Source organism: Pristis pectinata, chromosome 6, assembly GCF_009764475.1.
Source record: "Pristis pectinata isolate sPriPec2 chromosome 6, sPriPec2.1.pri, whole genome shotgun sequence".
NCBI classification, from domain to species: domain Eukaryota; kingdom Metazoa; phylum Chordata; class Chondrichthyes; order Rhinopristiformes; family Pristidae; genus Pristis; species Pristis pectinata.
The window spans coordinates 112,706,557-112,728,436 of record NC_067410.1 but is presented as its reverse complement, the minus strand read 5'-3'; the positions used below and the strand labels follow the sequence as shown (position 1 = coordinate 112,728,436).

The 21,880-nt window shown below is 41.5% G+C and overlaps 1 protein-coding gene across 1 annotated transcript in view; it reads left to right on the top strand.

Moving 5' to 3' along the window:
• Positions 1-1,011: 1,011 nt before the first annotated feature.
• LOC127571919 (deleted in malignant brain tumors 1 protein-like) overlaps positions 1,012-21,880 on the top strand; it is an 82,152-nt gene continuing 61,283 nt past the window's right edge. Inside the window, exons 1-3 of the mRNA XM_052018667.1 lie at positions 1,012-1,358; positions 1,963-2,270; positions 3,094-3,312. Coding sequence (XP_051874627.1) covers positions 1,012-1,358; positions 1,963-2,270; positions 3,094-3,312 — 874 coding nt within the window. The remainder of the gene's footprint in view (positions 1,359-1,962; positions 2,271-3,093; positions 3,313-21,880) is intronic.

Genomic DNA, 21,880 nt, shown 5'->3' with positions numbered 1-21,880 from the left:
TTCAACAACCACCGTTGTCAGAAGATAAGACGTAGATGTAGAAAAACAGAGAGAGAGAGTACATACGAAATCCAAATGTTCCACGATGGAACCCAAACGACACTTCAGTGTTTACTCGGTAGTGACTTCCTCACCCCGAAAACCATCCAAATCGTGGTCGTCCACACACACAAATACCTGTTTCCTTCTACAGGTCAGCAACAAAGTGAACTCCACCGGATTACTTCCAACTTCCATACATGGATTTCAGTGGCAGACACAGTTATTGTTTCTCATCCATCGATAGAGAAAACTAGCAGGCTGGTGTCTCTCCCCCTTCTCTCTCTCTCCCTCCTCCTTCGTCCGACCTCTTCAACAACGTCATTACGTCCTTTATCTTCTATTGACGTAAGCACGCCCCACGCACACATACACACACACTCTCTATCTTAAAGGGACTTTCACTGAGACCGTAACAGCAGGATGCAGCATCAAATGACATGCCGCTCCAGGTCACCATCCAAAATACTTCCCACGCAAATTTGGATATATGGCTGAAACTGGGACATCCGACACACCGCCTAGTCTATCCACCGCATGACGTATCCATAGAAATGTAATTGACTGCCAAAGACAATTCGGTAAGCTCTATTCCACTGAGAAGACTTTGAGTGGTCATTGAATGATATGAACACCAGTTTCCTATCCTTTACCCACAATGATGATATCCATGTGGAACACGTCATTTTTCATTACCTGAGAAAAATCTAAGTAAAACCGAACGCCATTTAATCGTCACCAGTTTTAAGAGGAAATCTGCAATGAAGCTGATGAATATGAACTGGCCGTGGATACAGCCCTAAAGAACTCCGGTACCAATATTGTAGTCGGATCTGATCTTCCCCTTTCTTTCATAAATGATTTGTTTGTAGACTTTAGTTTAAAGACAATGTCAAAATTAAATAAGAGGAATTCGTTTGCGAAGATCTGGATTACGAGGCTTACTCAGGCTTCCTCTAGAACTGCTTTCAAATGGTATTATTTCTGTGCTGTATAGATCACGTTTCCCTGAGACTGGTGGACGGTGGAAGTCGTTGTGCCGGAAGGGTAGAAGTTTACTACAACGGAACCTGGGCCACGGTGTGCGATGATTCTTGGGAATTAACAGATTCTAATGTTGTCTGTGAAGAAATGAATTGTGGATATGCTGTGAATGCTACAGTTTCCAGCTGGTTTGGCCAGGGTTCAGGTCCTATTTGGGCGGACAATCTGAAGTGCCCAGAGGATAATTGGGCCTTGTGGCAATGTCTGGCGAGACCATGGGGTAAGAGAGACTACAGTAATAAAAAAGATGCTGGAATTATCTGTTCAGGTAAGGAGTAACTTAAAATATGCAAATATTCCAAATCCACTTTGATTCAATGGATCGCTCCCCTGAATTAGTGTCAGAAGGTCGTGGGTTCCTATCTGACTCCAATGACTGCAACGTAGAAGTCTCCGCAGACACTTCAGGGCAGGGTCAAAGTACTAACACACTGATGCATGTGTCATCTTAGGATAAGCCAATATTTTTTTTCTTATCGAATTTGTGCCATGGATGTTTCAATCCATCTCTTTGAAGTCGTGAACGAGTTGAAGTTTATCTAGCTATTACCATCACTAAGACAGGTTCTCCGATTATTTTCCCATTGTTGCCGGTACATTTCTGTGCACTATTTCCTCTTGAACAACGACACAGCTTGTGAATTACTCTGCTGGCTCATTAGTTTGCGACTTGTTTTCGTGAAAAACATATATGAAATAAGTCCTTCCTGATTAAGTATGCACTAAATTCGTTGACTATTTCCAGCTTCTGAGTGAAGCACTCATTGTTTTAACAGCGGAATTTCATTTCACAAACACAACACGACCCCGTGTTCCTACAGTTAATTAGCTATCTTAGAACTAAAACGATATCTCCACCTTTTGTTTCCCAGATCACAGGTCGATAAGGTTGGTGAATGGAATGAATCCCTGCCAGGGCAGACTTGAAGTTTTCTTTAACGGGACCTGGGGCACCGTTTGCTCTGATTCCTTCAACATGGTGAATGCAGAAGTAGTCTGCGCCCAGCTCAACTGTGGATCAGCAACATCTGTAGAAAACAAGGAGGCATTTGGCAAAGGACCTGGGCCGATCTGGCTTGATGATGTGAAATGTCGCTTGGACGACTCGCTCTTATGGCAATGCCCTTCTTCACCCTGGGGCCAACATAACTGCAACCACGAGGAGGATGTTGGAGTCATTTGTTCAGGTAGTAACCTCCTCACGGCGCTATTTGGATTTGGAAAATTTCACTGAAGTAATGTGTGGGACTTGTTTTACAGCACTGAAATCAACGAAAAGCCGAGACGATGATTATCGGAAGAAAAAGATAATTCACTCAGTTCCAGAGGATTCTGGTAATTGCTCAAATGTTATGCTTCGAAGGATTTGGTTTCATTGGTGGATATTAATACATCTGTCTGTTCTTCCCTCCACGTCTATCAGAAAAATGTATCTTCTTTAGTCACAATCCCTCCTGGACACAGATCCGACCATCGCTTTATTACATGTTATACTGTTAATGTAAGAGCACGTTTAAGTTCAGTTAGTATTGGAATGCCCCAATCAGTAGCTTTGGGATAAAGGAAGGTACGATATTATTGCTTCCTTTGCAAACAGGAATTGACCATCGGCAGAGGTTCGAGAGTGTCACCCTGTTCAGAAGGTGAGGTAAGTGCCAAAGGGTTTAGTGGGCACTGAGATTACATGCAGACTTAGTTTAAAACTGGGGAAAGACTCAGTTTCGAGTCTTTTTGCACGTTTTGTTTATTTAATTTTTTTTTTGCTTAATTCATAATCTTAAAATGTATAATTAACACCAAAATGTACAGGTATAGTCTGTTGCAGATATTGGCCTTTCGCTTTGTTGCATCATTGTAAACCGAACGATGAGAATTCCTGAACCTCTAACGCATATCGCAGCAGACCATGACACAATAGTTTCGGACTCAGAACAATTGAAGTAAAAGTAGACAATGCATTCGGTGCACGTTAATGTTATGAAATGTGCACACGTGCATCGCTTGTTCCAGCGCTACAGCTCGTGGCAGGCTTCGATAATTGCTCGGGAAGAGTTGAAGTTTACTTCAGTGGGACGTGGGGAACGGTGTGCGAAGATTCCTGGGATAGTCACGATGCTGCTTTCGTCTGCAGACAATTAAACTGTGGAGATCCAGTCCTGGTTCCCAGCGGGAAGATGTTTGCCCTTGGAAACGGCACTATTTGGATGGACGAGGTTAAATGCAAGGGGAGTGAACTCTTCCTTTGGGATTGCCAATTTTCTGCAATGGATTGTCATGATTGTGGACACAAAGAAGACGTCGGTGTGATATGTACTGGTCAGTGATCTTACACTTTTGTGATCTTGTACTTCTCCCTTTGCGTCGACCCATCTGATCTGTTCATATTAATCCTAAAATACCTCCGCACTCTTGCAGCACTGCGTCTGTCACTGACCGCTCAGACTTCTGCTACCTGTGTCCGAAGCTCCAAGTATTTCTACCCAAAGCTCGTCACTTCTCTGCATCCCCCACCTTCTGTAAGCCGGTTCTGAAAGCGTATCTCTTTGACCAAGTATTGGATCACTCGTCCAATTTTCTGATCTGCTGATTTTCATGATTCCCCCTGTAACGTTATTATTTGTTTGAAAGCTGGGGAAGGAGGAAAAACCGTAAAATGGATATTTTGACTATTGTGATGAAGCGATGCTCTATTAAATTACGGGAATAAAACGAATATTAAAATCAATCAGAATATTAACCTCAGTACACCCGCTAGTGCACGGAATTTTTTACCTTTTGTCAGCCTTGACCATTTTGATTTGATTGAATAGCGAAATAAAGAGAAGGCCCAATTTGTCATTTTATCTGTCTTTGTTTTCAGGCCATCAGCTGCACTCAAATTCTTTTAACCATTACCAAGTGTTCATTTACGTTATACCTTGCATTCTTGGCTGTCGTTTGGTCGTGGTATCATTTTACTTCGTCACGGTGATCATGAGAAGACTCCATAAAGGTTTGTAAAAGAAGGATTTGGAACCTGGATGAGGAAGTGGAGGGATGGGTTAGTACGTTTGCTGTTGACGCAACGGTTGGAGGTGTCGTGAGTGGTGTGGATGGGTGTCAGAGGTTACAGCGGGACAGAGGTTGCAAAACTGGGCTGAAAAGTGGCAGATGCAGTTCAACCCAGATAAGTGTGAAGTGGTTCATTTTGATAGGTCAAATATGATGGCAGAATATAGTATTAATGGTAAGACTCTTGACAGTGTGGAGGATCAGAGGGATCTTGGGTTCTGAGTCCATAGGGCGCTCAAAGCAGCTGCACAGTTTGACTCAGTGGTTAATAAAGGCATACGGTGTATTGTCCATCGTCAATCGTGGAATTGAATTTAGAAGCCGAGAATAATGTTGCAGCTATATAGGACCCTGGTCAGACCCCACCTGGAGTACTGTGCTCAGTTCTGGTCGCCTCACTACAGGAAGGATGTGGAAGCCATGGAAAGGGTGCAGAGGAGATTTACAAGGATGTTACCTGGATTAGGGAGCATGCCTTATGAAAACAGATTGAGTGAACTCGGCCTTTTCTCCTTGGAGCGACGGAGGATGAGGGGGTCCTGATTGAGGTGTATAAAATGATAAGAGGCATTGATCATGTGGATAGTCAGAGGCTTTTTCGCAGGGCTGAAATGGTTGTCACAAGAAGACACAAGTTTAAGCTGCTGGGGAGTAGGTACAGAGGAAATGTCAGGGGTAAGTATTTTTTTACTCAGAGAGTGGTAAGTGCTTGGAATGTTCTGCCGGCAAAGGTGGTGGAGGCGGATACAATACGGTATTTTAAGAGACTTTTGGATAGGTACATGGAGTTTAAGAAAATAGAGGGCTGTGGGTAAGAGGGCTAGTAATTTCTAAGGTAGGGACATATTCGACACAACTTTGTGGGCCGAAGGACCAAATTGTGCTGTAGGTTTTCTATGTTTCTATGTTCTAACCTTAGAGAATAATAAATATTTGAAATTACTGTATAACATTCATTCATCATCACGGTGTCCTGCAGCACAGAAACATTTCCTTCAGTACAACAAGTCCAGTCCGACCTTCAAGAATCCATTTACAATAATCCTAATTCAAGCCTATTTTATTCTTGCTGCATTTTCGTCGATTATCCTGGGATTCTGCTGCTCACCTGCACACGAGGGACAATTCACAGTGGGATGCCTTTGGGATGTGGGATGAAACATCTGCGGCTACTGGAAGGACATGCAGACTCCCACAAACAGCGACCAGCTTCTGTGGAGCAGCAGTTCTGCTATCTGCACCAATGTGCCGCACATTCTTTGTAAAAGTTACTTTGATGAACTGAGAGTCGACAAAAAGCCTGGAGGAGCAGATAACAGTAGAAGGCCAATTAATCCAGTGTTGGCTTTGAGGGTGGTTTGAAGATTGTGTGATCAGAAATCAGTACACGTATCTGAACTCATCAATTTAACCTGATAATCCAGCTCACTTTGAAAAGTGCCATTAGATGTGATGTATTTACACTCAGATTTTAAATGGAGACCGCTTCTGCTTTCTTTGATGGACGTCAAATAATCCCAGGGAACTACATCGAAGATTACCGTGAAAAATAAAACCACGGGATAAGAGGTTCCAAATTGTGACGGGAGGAGATTGCCCGGCGAACAGTAAAGATGAAGTAGGTATGGTGGGGAAGATGTCACCAGTACTGTGCCATTGATTTGGTGCTGGGGCCTTAATTTACAATTTGCGTGAATGACTGAAGATGTGGTTGGGAAATTTGCTGGTGGCACATGGATAGATAAGAAAGTAAATTGTGAAACCAAAATAAGTAAGCTACGAAGGGATAGGGGTTGACAAAGTTGTACTGGGTGAAAAAATGTAAATTTATTCCTTTTGAAGGAAAAAAAGTCATATGAATGGTGATACGTTGCTGAGATGGAGAGCTCGGGTTGTATTATGAAGAAAGTTTGGACAGTCTGGACTTGCAAACAGCGGAGCTTAGAACAGCGGGAGGTGACTTCATTGAAATAAATAGGAATGTCAGGAGGTTAGACCTGGTGGATGTGTAAAGGCCGCATATGTAAATATTTATATGCATATAAGAACGAGATAGTTTTCCCAGTGCCTTCGGCACACTTAAACCGCATCAGTAAAACCAGTCATTAGCTGATTACCACTTCACAGTGAGCAAAACGAAACATTGCAGAGCTCATCAGTCTCTTTAAATATGGACTTTAGTAAGGCATTTGACAAGGTCCCACGTAATCGGTTAATCAAGAAAGTTCGGATGCATGGGGACAGTGGAGAATTGGCTGTGTGGATCCAGAACTGGTTTGCCTGTAGAAGACAAAGGGTGGTGGTTGAAGGGACTTATTCGGGCTGGAGGCCTGTGAGAGTGGTGTTCCTCAGGGATCAGTGCTGGGACCTCTGCTGTTTGTGATGTACATAAATGACTTGGATGAATAAGTTGATGGATGGGTAAGTAAGTTTGCAGACGATACCAAGATTGGTGGAGTTGTGAATAGTGTAGAAGACTGGTGACGGATACAGCGTGATATAGATCAGCTGCAGACGTGGGCAGAGAAATGGAAGATGGAGTTTAACTGTGAGGTGTTGCACCTTGGTAGGACTAATGTCAAGAGGCAATACACTCTTAAGGGCAAGACCTTAACAGTATTGAAGAGCAGAGAGACCATGGGGTGCAAGTCCATGGCTCACTGAAAGTGGCTACACAGGTAGGCAGGGTGGTTAAGAATGCCTATGGAATGCTTGCATTTATTAATCAGGGTACTGAGTATTGGAGTCAAGAAGTTATGATGCTTCTCTATAGAACTCTGGTTAGGCCTCATTTAGAATATTGCATACAATTATGGTCATCTCGCTATAAGAAGTATGTAGAGGCTTTAGAGGGGGTGCAGAGGAAGTTTACTAGAATGCTGCCTGGATTAGAGGGCATGTGATATCGGGAGAGGCTGGACAAACTTGAGTTCTTTTCTCTGGAGCGGCTGGGGCTAAGGCTGATCTGTTGGAAGTATATAAAATTATGAGGGGCAGAGATAGGGTGGACAAGCAATGTCTTTTCCCCATTATTGAGCGATCCAATACCAGAGGGCATGCATTTAAGTTGAGAGGGAGTACGTTTAGAAAAGACGTGAGGGGTACGTTATTTACTGAGAGAATTGTGGACGCCTGGAGTGCGTTGCCTGATAGGGTGGTGGAGGCAAATTCATTTGGGGCTTTTAAGAGGGGCTTGGATGGGCACATGAATGAGAGGAAAATAGAGGGATATTGCCATTCTGTAGGTAGGAATAAATAGCTATGTCGGCACAACATTGTGGGCCGAAGGGCCTGTTCTGTGCTGTACCGTTCTATGTTCCATCACTCATATATCTGTTCTCGACCTCCTCCATTACATTCTCACACTTTCTTTCCACGTTTTTCCTTTCTCTGCTTACCTTTCACCCATCCCCCAGTGGATCTGCTCTCCCCTGCTCTCCCGCACCTGCCTCTCACTATCTCTTAACTGCATCCACCTGTCACCACCTTGTTCCCACCCGGCCTCCCCTCTTTTGTCCATATATCACTGCTCTGCTTTTACCTCCTTTTTTACTGGGCTTCCCCTTTTCAGATCTTCATTTGCTGATGAAGTGTCCTGACCCGAAGCGTTGACCGCCTGCTTTTGTCCACGATGCTGCATGGCCTGCTAAGTTCCTCCAGTATCATAGAGTTTTTCATCTGTATTCCAGCATCTGCAGTCCTTTGTTTCTCTGGTGAGATATTATGACTCGTTGTCATATGTAGTATTTTTCCGAAGAGGGGGAATCTAATGATGCATCATTGACCATTGTTCATTTCATCCGAAGGAACGATACTCATAGAGCTCATAGTCATAAAGCACTGCAGCACATAATGAGGCCCTTCGGCCAACTAGTCCATACCGGCCTGGTTTTATGCCTAGTCCCATCTACCTGGACCCGGACCACAGCCCTCCATTCCTCTCGCATTCATCTACCTATCCAGACTTCTCTTAAATGTTGCAATTGAATCCGCATTCACCACATCCGCTGGCAGCTCGTTCCACACTCGCATCACTCTCTAAATGAAGTAGTTCCCCCTCAGATTCCCCTCAAATATTTCGCTTTTCCCCCTCAATCTATGACCTCCAGTTCAAGTCTCACCCAACCTGACGGGAAAAAGTCTGCATGCATTCACCATATCTATACCCTTCATAATTTTATATAATTCTACAAGATCTCCCCTCATTGCCTGCGCTCCAGGGAATAAAGTCCTAACCTATTCAACCTATCCCTGTAACTCAGGTTCTCAAGTCTCGGCAACATCTGTGTAAATTCTCTCTCCGCTTTTTCAAGCTTATTGATATTTTCCTGCAGTTTGGTGACCATACTACACACAATGCTCTGAATTCTGCCTCACAAACGTGTTATACTACTTCAACATAACGTCCCAACTCTTGTACTCAGTGCCCTGATTTATGAATGACAATGTGCCAAAAGCTCTCTTTACAATCCTATCAACCTGCGATGCCACGTTCAAGGAATTATGAATCTGTATTCTCAGGTCCCTTTGCTCTACTACACACATCAGTGCCCTAACATTCACTGTGTAAGTCTTACCCTGGTTTGTCCTCACAAAGTGCATCACCCCACACTTGTCTACATTAAATTCCATCTACCATTTATCAGCCCATTTTCCCAGCTGGTCTAGATCACTTTGCAAGCTTTGATAGCCTTCCTCGCTGTCCACTGCGCCCCCAATCTTCCTGTCATCCACAATTTTGCTGATTCAGTTTACCACATTATCATCTGAACCATTAATATGGATGATAACAACGGTCCCAGCACAGATTCCTGCAGCACACCACTAGTCACAGGCCTCCAGTCAGATAGACAACCATCTACTACCACTCTCTGGCTTCTCCCGCTAATCCAACGTTGAATCCAGTTGACTAGTTCATCCTGAATGCCAAGCAACTTAACCTTCTGGAGCAGCCGCCCATGCGGCACTTTGTCAAACACCTTGCTAAGGTCGATGTAGAAAACACCCAACACCTTCCCTTGTTCAACCTTCCTGGTAACTTCCTCGAAAAACTCAATTCGATTGGTTAGCCATGTCCTACCACGCACAAAGCTATGTTGACTATCCCCTAATAGAACCATAGAACCATACAGCGCAAAACAGGCCCTTCGGCCCACCGTGTCGTGCCGTCCATCAGACCACCCTCACACTACCTAACCCCTTCCTCCCGCATATTCCTCACGTTCCTCTTTATGCCTATCCATCTCACGTTCCTCCATATGCCTATCCATCTCACGTTCCTCCACATGCCTAATCAGGCCCTGTCTATCCAAATACTTATAAATCCTGTCCCTCAGAACACCTTCTAATTATTTACCAACGGCTGACTTCAGGCTCATTGGCTTATAATTTCCCGGCTTATTCTCAGAGCCTTTCTTGAACAACAGAACAACATCAGCTATCGTCCAGTCCTTCGGCACCTCACCCGTGGCTGAGGATGTTTTAATTATCTCTACCAGGGCCCCTGACATTCTGAATTAGCCTCCCACAAGGTCCGAGGGGACATCTCGTCAAGACCTGGGGATTTATCCACCCTAATTCGCCTCAAGACACCAAGCACCTCCCCTTCCTTAATTCGGAAACGGTCCCTGACCTCACTTGTTTTTCCTCAGTTCTATAGACTCTGTTTTTGTTTCTCAAGTAAGCACAAATGCAAAACATCCGTTTGAGATCTCCCCATTCCCAGAGCTCCACACATGGATGATCCTCTGATCTTCAAGAGGACGAATTCTGTCCCTTGCTATCCTTTTGCTCTTAATAAAGCTAACGAAACCCTTTGGATTCTCTTTCACCTTGTCTGCCAGAGCAACTTCATGTTCTCTTTTAGTTCTCCTGTTTTTAGTTCAGACAACCAAGAAATGAATATCTGAATTATCAGGTGAACGTGATTCTCGTTACTAAGCTGTTCATGCTTCTCACGGTTATGTGCAACAGTTTTCTTCTGTTTTTCATTAGTTAAAAATAAACGAACATCTAGCTCATTGGGTTGATAATTAGATTTTAAATCTGAATCTATTCGTTAAAAAGGGCACTACGTCCTGCGATTAATAAAGGTCAACACTGTTGAAATCAGTCTTAACAAATATATCAGTTAAACGGTACTTCCCGCGATATCTATCTCTTCAGATCCAAGCATGTTACAATAAGCCTAGCGTCTTGGACTTCAGTGGATGGAAGTCGTCACACAATTCAAGCTATTTCGCGCTGTACTCTAACTCAAAGGAAGGAAAACAAAATGGAAAATCCTCCTTTCATTTTCTTACTTGAAAGTACTTCCATAAAGTATTTCCATTACACGCTTCGGATAATCGACCATTTCAGCCATGTTCGCCTTCCCCTAGTCTGGCTTCCTTTTTCAATTATTATTATTCGTAAGAAAATAATACAAGTGGTGTTGGTGCCTGAAAGCCGATAAGGTCCGTAAAATACACATGATGCAGTTTTGAAAGTGGTAGCTATAGACTTAGTCATTGGTTATAATTTATCAAACATCAATGAATTAAGGACTTGTCCAGCAGATCGCAGGAAACCAGGAATTACCAACGTGTTCGTCAATCGTCATGAGCAAAGAAATTGCAGCAATTTGTCATGAAATATGTCAGAACAAAACACATAGAACAGAAAAACAGACCTGAGCTGCGTTAGCATGAACTAATGAAAAGGGTAATCCAATATGTTGAATCTGTTTGACGACATGTGCTGGTACAGTAGATACTGACGAACCAATTCATTTTCAGTATTTAGTTTTTCAGAAGGCGTATAATCACATCCTAGACATTGGGTTGGCCAAAAATGTTAGTACAGATGTAATATATGAACGTGGGTTGAGAAGCGGTTAGGAGGCAGAAGGCAAATCGTTAGAATAAATGGGTCTCTCTGAGGTTGATTGGCTCCGAAGAATCATGAACTTCTTGCGGTTGTTCCGGAAACCGGCTATTCACAACCTATAGCTGCCTGAGGGCTAAATGTCCTGTTTCCGGATTTTCATGTGAGACAAAACTCTGGGATTGTAGGTAGAGATTGGGATATAAAGCAGCGTTATAAGTTGTAGAAGCTAAATGAACGCACGAGAACATGGCAAGTGGAGGACAACATGGTAAAATGTAGTCATTAACTTAGGTGGAAAATAGAGAAATTGGAGTTGCTGGTGGAGGTGAAGGATTGGAAAACGTTGATATGGGGAAAACAAATGACCAACGGAAGTGTGGAAGACAAATTGATACATCAAGTATATTGAAGCCGTATTAAGATGCAGACTGTTTTAGATCTAGCATTATGCAAGGAGAGTGGATAATTGTATGTCCCGGTGGTAAAGGACCAAAGACGTGCCAGTGGTCAGTTGATGGGCGGCCGTACAACGTACAACCAGCTCTGACTGGTAAAATCTGAGGGGTACTGTTGACAATGTGCGGAGGATAAAATTGGATTAGCGTGAGATTACTGGAACTTCAAAGTCAACGTCGAGTTTATTGTCATGTGCACAAGTACATGCGTGCACAGGTGCAATGAAAAATTTACTTTCAGCAGCATCACAGGCACATGGCATCAGATAGGCAGCATTCACAAGAAAAACATAACTTAAACATAAACGTTACAATTTTTTATAAGAAAACACAATTAGAACAAAAAAATAACTGAAGTCCATTTTAGTGCAAAGTGAACAAAGTGGTCATAATGTAGCTAAACTGTAGTGATTAGGATTGTGCAGGTTGGTTCAAGAACCGAACGATTGAAGGGAAGTAGTTGTTCTTGAACCTGGTGGCGTGGGACATCAGGCTTCTGTACCTCCTGCCCGACGGTAGCTGCGAAAATATGCCATGGCCCGGTTCGGGGGATATTTGATGTTTGATGTTTCCTTCTTGAGGCAGCGCCTCATGCAGATACTACTGAAGGTGGGAAGTGATGTGCCGGCAATGAATTGGGCTGCGTCCACCACTCGCTGAAGCTTCTTACGTTCCTGTGCATAGGAATTGTCCTACCAGACCATGTTGCAACCAGTCAGGACACCTTCTACAGTAGGCCGGTAGATAGGTGGTTGATGGCGATGGCGGTTTGTTAGAAAAGGCACGTCAGGTAGGGTGGAGCAGAAGTAAGGCTCATAAGTGCAGCGAAACAGGTGGCATTTACAAGCAGCAGCGCCTGTGGGATCGCGGTGCCTTACAAAGAATGCCAGGTAAAGATCGGGCTTTGGTGAGGAGGGTGAGCAGTGATCAGGGAAAGAATTTTTTTCTCCTTTCCTAGCAGATGGAGTCTGGGATTAATAAAAAAAAAACTCCAATCAAGGGCAGTGATGTTCCTCGTGCAGCGTGTGGGAGTTCAATGATACATCCAGCGTCTCTGCCGACTACTGTCCAGCTGCAGTGCATGCATTACCGCATGTACCAGTTGAATCTGTGGTTAAACTCGCGATATGGCATCCGGGATGCAGCAGCAGCCCAGGTGGTGGCGTCACATACAGCTTTTCCGCACAGAAAAGGAAGAACAAGGAAAGAATAATAGTGTTAAGGGACAATCGTTGGGGGTGGCATATGGTCTTTTCTGTGGCCCTAAACGAGACTCCTGGATGGCATGTTGCCTCCCTGTGCTAGGGTCAAGGTTGGCTTGGAACGGCTGCAGGACATTGTAAAGGGGGATTGTGGACAGCCAGTGGCCATAGTACCTATCAACGCCAAAGATATGGGTAGAAGAAGGGGTAGAGTTCCTCAACATGCTAAGTACCCATTTAAAGAGCAGGACCACAAAGGTTGTAATCTCTGGATTGCTTCAGGTGCCAGTGGGTATAGGAACAGAAGGATCGGTCAGGTGAATCCGTGGCTGAAGGAATGCTGCACGGGGCTCGCTGTTATGATGCTGGATCATTGCTATCATTCCTGGGGAAGGAGGGACCAGTACAAGTGGGATGGCTTCTACTTAAATTGGAATGGAACCAAGATTCTTGTGGGGAGATTTGCTCGTACTGTTTGGGAAGGTTTCAACCGCTTTGGCAGGGAAAACTGGCTCAGAGTAGATTTTCAGAGGGGGGAATGCAATCACCTGCAGGAGAAAGCCTAATAAGTCCAGTAGGTGGAGCAAGACAATAAATGCAGGTGATGGGAATACAAAGCGAAATTGCATCTATTTTTGGTACAACACGTCTATCTAAGAAGGTAGATGAACTCAAATCTATAATACACACGTGGGACTTTGGTCTTGTTGCCATTACCAAGACATGGCCGAAAGATGGGCAGCACTAGTAACTCGGTATCCTGAGGTACAGAATTTACAGGCGAGACAGAGGATGGCGTTAAAGAGGAGGTAGCATTGCAGTGTTGGTCAACAAATACAATATATTACTTCCGTATTGAGGAAAGATAGCCTAGAAGACTTCTCACTACAGGCCATATTGATAGTAGGAATAAAAGGAGTGTGTTTACTTTGTTGAGGCTGTATTACAGATCCCCTAACAATCAACAGAAGCTAGAGAAAGAAATGTGTAGGAAAATAGCAGAGAAAAAAATGGAATAATAGTACAAGTGAATTTCAATTTGCTAAATTTTAACTGGGAATAGGGTCAGCGTAACAGTGTAAGGGGCTCAGAGAAGGTGTAATTTTTTGAGGTTGTCCAGAAGGCCTTTTTGCCATAGTACGTAGATGGATCAGTGGGGAAAGGAGCATTACTGGACCTTGTCTTGGGAAATGTAGCTGCGAAAGTGAAGGGAGTGTCGGTGGGTAAGGATTTTGGAGATACTGGCCACAGATTTCAAGACGGTTATGTTCCAGTAAGGGTGAAAGATAGGGGTAACAACTACAGGGAAACTTGGATGTGGAGCCATAAACAGAAAAATAGAAAGCATATGGCAGGCTCAGAGAACCAGAGGGAGAGGGGCATCGGGAGTTCAAAAGTGTAGGGAACTCAGGAATGCAAAAAAGGTCGCAAAATATCATTGGCAGACAGGATTAAGGTAAATCCGAAGATATCTTTTGAAAATATATTAAGGACTAATGAATAATCAGGAATCTATTCCTGCTCATTAGCCACAATACGGGCAATTTTCGTGTGCAGCCAGAAAATGTACATGGCGTACTAAATGAATGCTTTTCATCAGTATTCACGAAGGAAATTGACGTTATCTTTCGAGAACTCAGTGAGGAGCAGGGTAAAGTTTTAGAGCAACTCTCCATAAATAAACAGGAGATACTCGTTGATTTAGCGGGCTGGAAAGTGGATAAATCAACAGGAATGAATAGAGTTTATCACAGGATACTGCGGGAAGCAAGGGAAGAGCTTTCAATTGCTTTGGCTGAAATGTTTACATCTTTGCTGGCTAGAATTGAGTGCCGATGTCTAGAGGTCAGAAAATCCGGACTCGTTTTCATGAAGGGAAGCAGGAAAAAGCAGGCTAATTACACACCTGTAAAGCTAATTGTGCAGTTATTGGAAATATTTGTAAGGGAGGTTATTACTGATTATTTGAAAAGGCGGGGACTAATCAGAGATAGTCAGCATGGCTTTGCCAAATGCAGATCTTGTCTGACCAATCTGATTAAATATTTTGAGGAGGTTACAAAGTGTATTTACGAAGTCAGTGTAGCAGATGTGGTTTACGTGGACTTCAGTAGGCCTTCTACAAGATTCCACATAATAGAGAAATGCAAAAGATTATGGCCCATAGGATCCATATCAAGCTTGCAAATTAGATCCAAAATTGGCTTGGCAGTAGGAAACAGAGTGGTGGTAAAGGGTTGAGTTTTGTAATTCGATGCCTGCGACTAGTGGTGTTCCAGAAAGATCGATGATGGGAGCCTTCCTGTTTGTGATACATGAACATGAACATGAACATGAACAATTTGGATGTGGATGTAGGTTGTACGATCTGTAAGTTTGCAGATGATGCGAAGATTGGTGGAGCTGTTGACAATATGGACGATAGTCTTAGACTTTAGTGTGATATCAAGTGATGTTAACGTGGGCCAAGAGCATAAGACAGAGGAGCAGAATTAGGCAATTGGGCTCATCGAGCCTGCTTCGCCATTCGATCATGGCTTATTTATTGTTCCCTTGCAGACACATTCTCATGTCTTTGCCCCGTAATCACTGACGCCTCTACTAATCAAGAACTAATCAACCTCCACTTTAAATATACCCAATGATTTGCCCTCCACAGCCGTCTGTGGTAATGCATTCCACAGAGTCACCGCCCTCTGGCTGAAGGAATTCCTCCTCATCTCTGTTCTAAAGGGACATTTCTATTCCGATAATATGCCCTCTAGTCCGAGACCCACCCTTTCCTTTCCACCTCCACTCTGCCCAGGACTGTCAATATTCTGTTAGTGTTACGGACTCAGTGAAAGTCCCTTTAAGATAGAGAGTGTGTGTGTATGTGTGTGTGGGGCGTGCTTACGTCAATAGAAGATAAAGGACGTAATGACGTTGTTGAAGAAGTCAGAAGAAGAAGAAGGAGAGAGAGAGAGAGAAGGGAGAGAGACACCAGCCTGCTTGTTTTCTCTATCGATGGATGAGAAACAATAACTGTGTTTGCCACTGAAATCCATGTATGGAAGTTGGAAGTAATCCGGTGGAGTTCACTTTGTTGCTGACCTGTAGAAGGAAACAGGTATTTGTGTGTGGACGACCACGATTCGGATGCTTTTCGGGGTGAGGAAGTCACTACCGAGTAAACACTGAAGTGTCGTTTGGGTTCCATCGTGGAACATTTGGATTTCGTATGTACTCTCTCTATGTTTTTCTACATCTACATCTTATCTTCAGACAACGGTGGTTGTTGAAGAAGCCCTTGCTCATGTTTCACCTTATGGCTTGCGGAACTGAACTTTAAGAACCATTCAGGAACTGGGAGTTTTGGACTTTGTCACACACACACACGAAGAGTTTAGTTTTGGGGTTAACGTTCGAGGTTTAACATTCTTGAATTCTAACATACTAACATTTTTTTTTTACTTTTATTTTACGTATTATCATAAGTAGTGATTAATAAAATAGTTTTTAACACTGAATCCTGCTCAGTGTGTTTCTTTTGTTGCTGGTTTGTGACAAAATTGGGGGCTCGTCCGGGATTTGAACCCGGGACCTCTCGGACCCAAACCGAGAATCATCCCCTAGACCAAAGTTTTGTCACAAACCAGCAACAAAAGAAACACACTGAGCATGATTCAGTGTTAAAAACTATTTTATTAATCACTACTTATGATAATACGTAAAATAAAAGTAAAAAAAAATGTTAGTATGTTAGAATTCAAGAATGTTAAACCTCGAACGTTAACCCCAAAACTAAACTCTTCGTGTGTGTGTGTGACAAAGTCCAAAACTCCCAGTTCCGGAATGGTTCTAAAAGTTCAGTTCCGCAAGCCATAAGGTGAAACATGAGCAAGGGCTTCTTCAACAACCACCGTTGTCTGAAGATAAGATGTAGATGTAGAAAAACATAGAGAGAGTACATACGAAATCCAAATGTTCCACGATGGAACCCAAACGACACTTCAGTGTTTACTCGGTAGTGACTTCCTCACCCCGAAAAGCATCCGAACCGTGGTCGTCCACACACAAATACCTGTTTCCTTCTACAGGTCAGCAACAAAGTGAACTCCACCGGATTACTTCCAACTTCCATACATGGATTTCAGTGGCAAACACAGTTATTGTTTCTCATCCATCGATAGAGAAAGCAAGCAGGCTGGTGTCTCTCTCCCTTCTCTCTCTCTCTCCTTCTTCTTCTTCTGACTTCTTCAACAACGTCATTACGTCCTTTATCTTCTATTGACGTAAGCACGCCCCACACACACATACACACACACTCTCTATCTTAAAGGGACTTTCACTGAGTCCGTAACATTAGTTTCAATCAGATCCTCCTTCATCCAGCCAGTACAGGCCCATAGCCATCAAATGCTCCTCATACGTTTACCCTTTCATCCCGTGTATCATGTTCGTAAACTTCCCCTGTACCCTCTCCAACATCAGCGCACCCTTCCTTAAATATGAGGGCCAAAACTGCTCACAATGCTCCTATAAAGCCTTAGCATTGCATTCTTGCTTTTATATTCTGGTTTTATCTTTGCCTTCTGCCAGTCAGCCAATCCTCTATCCATGCTAGTACCTTTCCTATAATATCATGGGCTCCAATCTTGTTTACTATCCTCATGTGCGGCACCTTTTCAACGGCCTTCTGAAAACCCAAGTAAACAAAATGCATTGACTCTCCTTTGTCATTTATGCCTGTTACTTCCTCCACGAATTCCAACAGATTTGTCTGAGCTTATAACTATCCTGTTCCAGATTGCTCACCACCACAGCAACCAAATATGTCTGGACAATACACATTTGATTTGTCCCTTTTGACTGTCACCAACTTTAACCGATGCACCATAGAAAGCATCCTATCAGGATGTATCACGGCTTGGTATGGCAACTGCTCTGCCCAAGACCGCAAGAAGCTGCAGAGAGTTGTGGACACAGCCCAGCGCATCACGGACACCAGCCTCCCCTCCTTGGACTCTGTCTTTACCTCTCGTTGTCTTGGTGAAGAACCCAGCATAATCAACGACCCCACCCACCCAGGACATTCTCTCTTCTCTAGTCTTCCATCGGGTGGAAGATATAGGTGCCTGAGGGCATGTACCACCAGACTTAAGAACAGCTTCTACCCAACTGTGATAAGACTATTGAACAGTTCCCTTATACAATGAGATGGACTATGACCTATGAACTCATGACCTCCCGATCTACCTTGTTGTGACCTTGCACCTTATTGCACTGCACTTTCTCTGTAACTGTGACACTTTACTCTGTACTGTTATTGTTTTTTTACCTGTACTACATCAATGTACGCTGTACTAACTTGATGTAACTGCACTGTGTAATGAATTGACCTGTAAGATTGGTTTGTAAGACAAGTTTTTCAGTGTACCTCGGTACAAGTGACAATAATAAAGCAATACCAATACCAATTTATCTTGCCAACAACTCACAGATCTGGTAAAATGAATAAATAAAATGGTTGATTTCCGTTTTCTTTGCATTTGAAATGCGTTAGATGAATTGATTCCAATTAAGTGCATTTTGTGATCTTAACGTCCCGGAAGACGATTCATATTAAGTGTGCCGTTTTATTTGCCCAGCAAATCGGGATTTTTTTTTTACCGTCATAGGTTCGATCAATGAAAATCGTCAGCAACTAATTTCCCTATTAATGAGATTATCATGTATGTTTCTACAAGGCGAATGTAGACAGCATCCGGACACAATCCTGAAAAATCTCTGGACGTATTAATAAAATATTTTTGGAGAACTTTATTGTACTTTCAGATTGTGGATGCAGCCTTGAGAAATACAGATGAGTCCGGCATGTATCATAGTCATAGCCATAGTCTGTGTTGAATATACCTGCAACAGGGTTATATATATTTCCCGAGGATTAGGGTGTTGGGGAGGGAGCAGGAAGGTGCTATTGAGATGGAAGATCAACCATCATCTCATAGAATGGCACAGCGCTGCCGAACAGCATAAGTCTGCTATTTTTTTTCTATTTTTGTCTGTGAGAAAGTGATGGCAGACATTATTCTTTTTACAATATTTTTATTAAATACATGAAAAAATACAGAGTACATGCATCAAAAGAGAGAGTAAGAATACTACTAAATACGTTGTGTTAAATCATATTTAAGATCACAATACTCTAAATTAATAATCATATATAATAGTTAATGGAGGGAAAAAATGAAACCTTTTATTATATTATAAAAAAAATCTACTCCCACTACCAAAAACCGAAGCTGTTAGGTGGGAAAAAAAACAAGGAAAAACGCTTAAAAACTTTAGTGTCAGGCAATATCTGCATTTTAGTCACCAAATCAGAGATTTTGAAAATAATTCAAAAGAGTTCCTCACAAGGTTTGAAAGTCTAAGTTCGATTCAAAAATTGAAAAGCAAATCTTCTCTAGATTCAGGTATGACATCCCGTAACCATTGAGCATGAGTAGGCGAGTAATTTCCTTCAATTTAAGCAATACAGCTCTCCTGGCTATAAGAGGAATAAAAACCAGAATGTGTAAATCAGAAGCCTTCAAAGTTATATCTTTGTCTCCAACGATCCCAAGTAGTGCAGTCAAAGGATTAAGTTTAAAAATTGTTTTTAAAAGTACAGAAAAAGTATGAGAGACCTCTGTCCAATATTTTTAAGACTCTGACACGTCCAGAACATGTGAATCAAAGAAGCCACTCCGTTATTACATTTGTCACAGTAAGGAGATATATCGGACTAAAAACGGGTTAGTTTATCTTTAGACAAATGATCTCTATGGACCACCTTAAATTGAAGGAAAGAATGACGAACACATAATGACGAAGTATTAACCAACTTGAAAATTTCTTTCCGAGTCCTCAGAAATTAACATCTTCAAATCTTGTTCCCAAGCGTTTTTAATTTTATCTAGTGGCACCTTACTGATTCCGAGTAATCTGTCATAAATATTAGATATTGAGCCATCATGAATGGGTTCCAAATTAAAAACTACGTCTAATAATTTTTTATCAGGACTCAAAGGAAAAGAATGTAATTGAGATCGAAGAAAATCTCTAATTTGTAAATATCTAAAAAAAAATGAGTTTTGGGTAAATTATACTTGGTAGACAATTGTTCAAACGAGGAAAGGTTTCCTCCAACAAACAGATCTTGAAAACAAGTAATACCTAATTTGTCCCACTCTTTAATAACTAGATCAGTCACAGAAGGTTTAAAAAAATAATTAGAGAAAATAGGACTGGACAAAGAAAAACTCAATAAACCAAAATATTTTCTAAATTGTAACCAAATCATCAAAGCATGTTTAACTACTAAATTATCTGTTAGTTTATTTAATGATATTGGAAGTGAAGAACCAAGGAGAGAAATAATAGAATTTTTTAACAGATTTAACTTCCGAAGAAACCCATTCTGACAAGCCTCTTGATTAATGTAATGTAACCAAACCGTAAGATTTCGTATATTGATTGCCCAGTAATAAAATCTAAAACTAGGTAAGGCTAGACCTCCATTCTTTTTAACCTTCTGAAGATGAACTTTATTTAGTCTATAACGTTTATTATTCCATATGTAGGAAGATATAATTGACTCAAGAGAGTCAAAAAAAGACAGGAATAAAAACAGGTAAAGCCTGAAATAGATATAAAAATTTAGGTAAAATATTCATTTTAATAGCATTAATTCCGCCAATCAATGATATAGAAAGTGGAGATCAACTTGATAAAACCCTTTTCACATAATGTAGTAAGGTGATAAAAATTCTTTAAATAAATGTTTATTATTTTTAGTAATTGACACCCCCAGATAGGTAAAATGATTTCTTACAATTTTCAAAGGAATATTAATATCAAATGATACCACGTTATTCAGATGAAAAAGTTCACTCTTGTGTAAGTTCAGTTTGTAGCCTGAAGAATAACTGAAGCGAGAAAGTAAAGAAAGCACAGGAGGTAAGGAGGCTTCAACATTAGATATAAAAAGTAATAAATCATCGGCATATAAAGACACTTTATGGTTAATACCTATTCTGGAGATACCAAGGATATCTCTAGATTCTCGGAGAGAAATAGTCAAAGGTTCTAAGGCCAAATCAAAGAGCAAAGGGCTCAAAGGGCATCCACGTCTGGTTCCACGTTGAAGTTTAAAAGAGTTATAATTTTGAAAATTAGTAAGAACTCGAGCAGAACGGGGATAAATAAAATAATTTCATCTTTTGGATAAAATCAGGCCCAAAATTAAATTTCTCTAAAGTTTTAAATAAGTAATTCCATTCAATCCGATCAGCCTTCTCGGCATCTAGCGATATCACACATTCCGATATTTCCTTAGAGGGAGAATAAATAATATTCAGTAAACGACAAATATTAAAATGGGAATATTGATTTTTAACAAAACCACTCTGATCATCGGATGTAATTGAAGGTAAAATATTTTACAATATATGAGCTAGAACTTTAGATAAAATTTTAACATCAACATTAAGTAGAGAAATTGGTCTGTACGAAGCACATTCTGTTGGGCTCTTATTTTTTCTTAAGAATAAGTGAGATAGAGGCATCATAAAAAGATTGTGGTAGTCTACCCAATTTAAAAGAATCGGAAAAAAGAGGATATAAATGAGGTATAAGCAAAGATGAAAGGCCTTATAGAATTCTCCAGGAAATCCATCAGGACCTGGAGTCTTTCCAGAATGTAAAGATCGCACAGCCTCGGCGATTTCCTCATGCGTAATACATTGATCCAACTGTTTTCGGTTTTCAATGGAAAGTATAGGAACGTTTAATTGGTCAAATAAATTATTCATTACAGTATTATCTTTAGGAAAATTAGAACTGTAAAGTTTAGAATAGAATTCTCTAAAAGTATCATTTATTTCGAAAAGATCAGTTGTCCTCTCACCATTGGCATTCAAAATTTCTTTAATTTGCCGTCTAGCTCTGGAGATTTTTAATTGGTTAGCTAGTAATCTGCCTGTTTTATCTGCATGAATATAAAATTGACTTTTATCTTTTAAGAGTTGACTTTCAATTGTATATGTTAAAAGCAGAGCGTATTTAGTTTTAATTTCAACTCGCCTCTTATATAATGCCGGATCTGGATCCAAAGTATATTTTGGATCTTATAGTTTCAGTTGATCAACTAGATCAGCTCTTTCTCTGTTAGGTTTTTTTTCCCTAATGCTTGCCGTA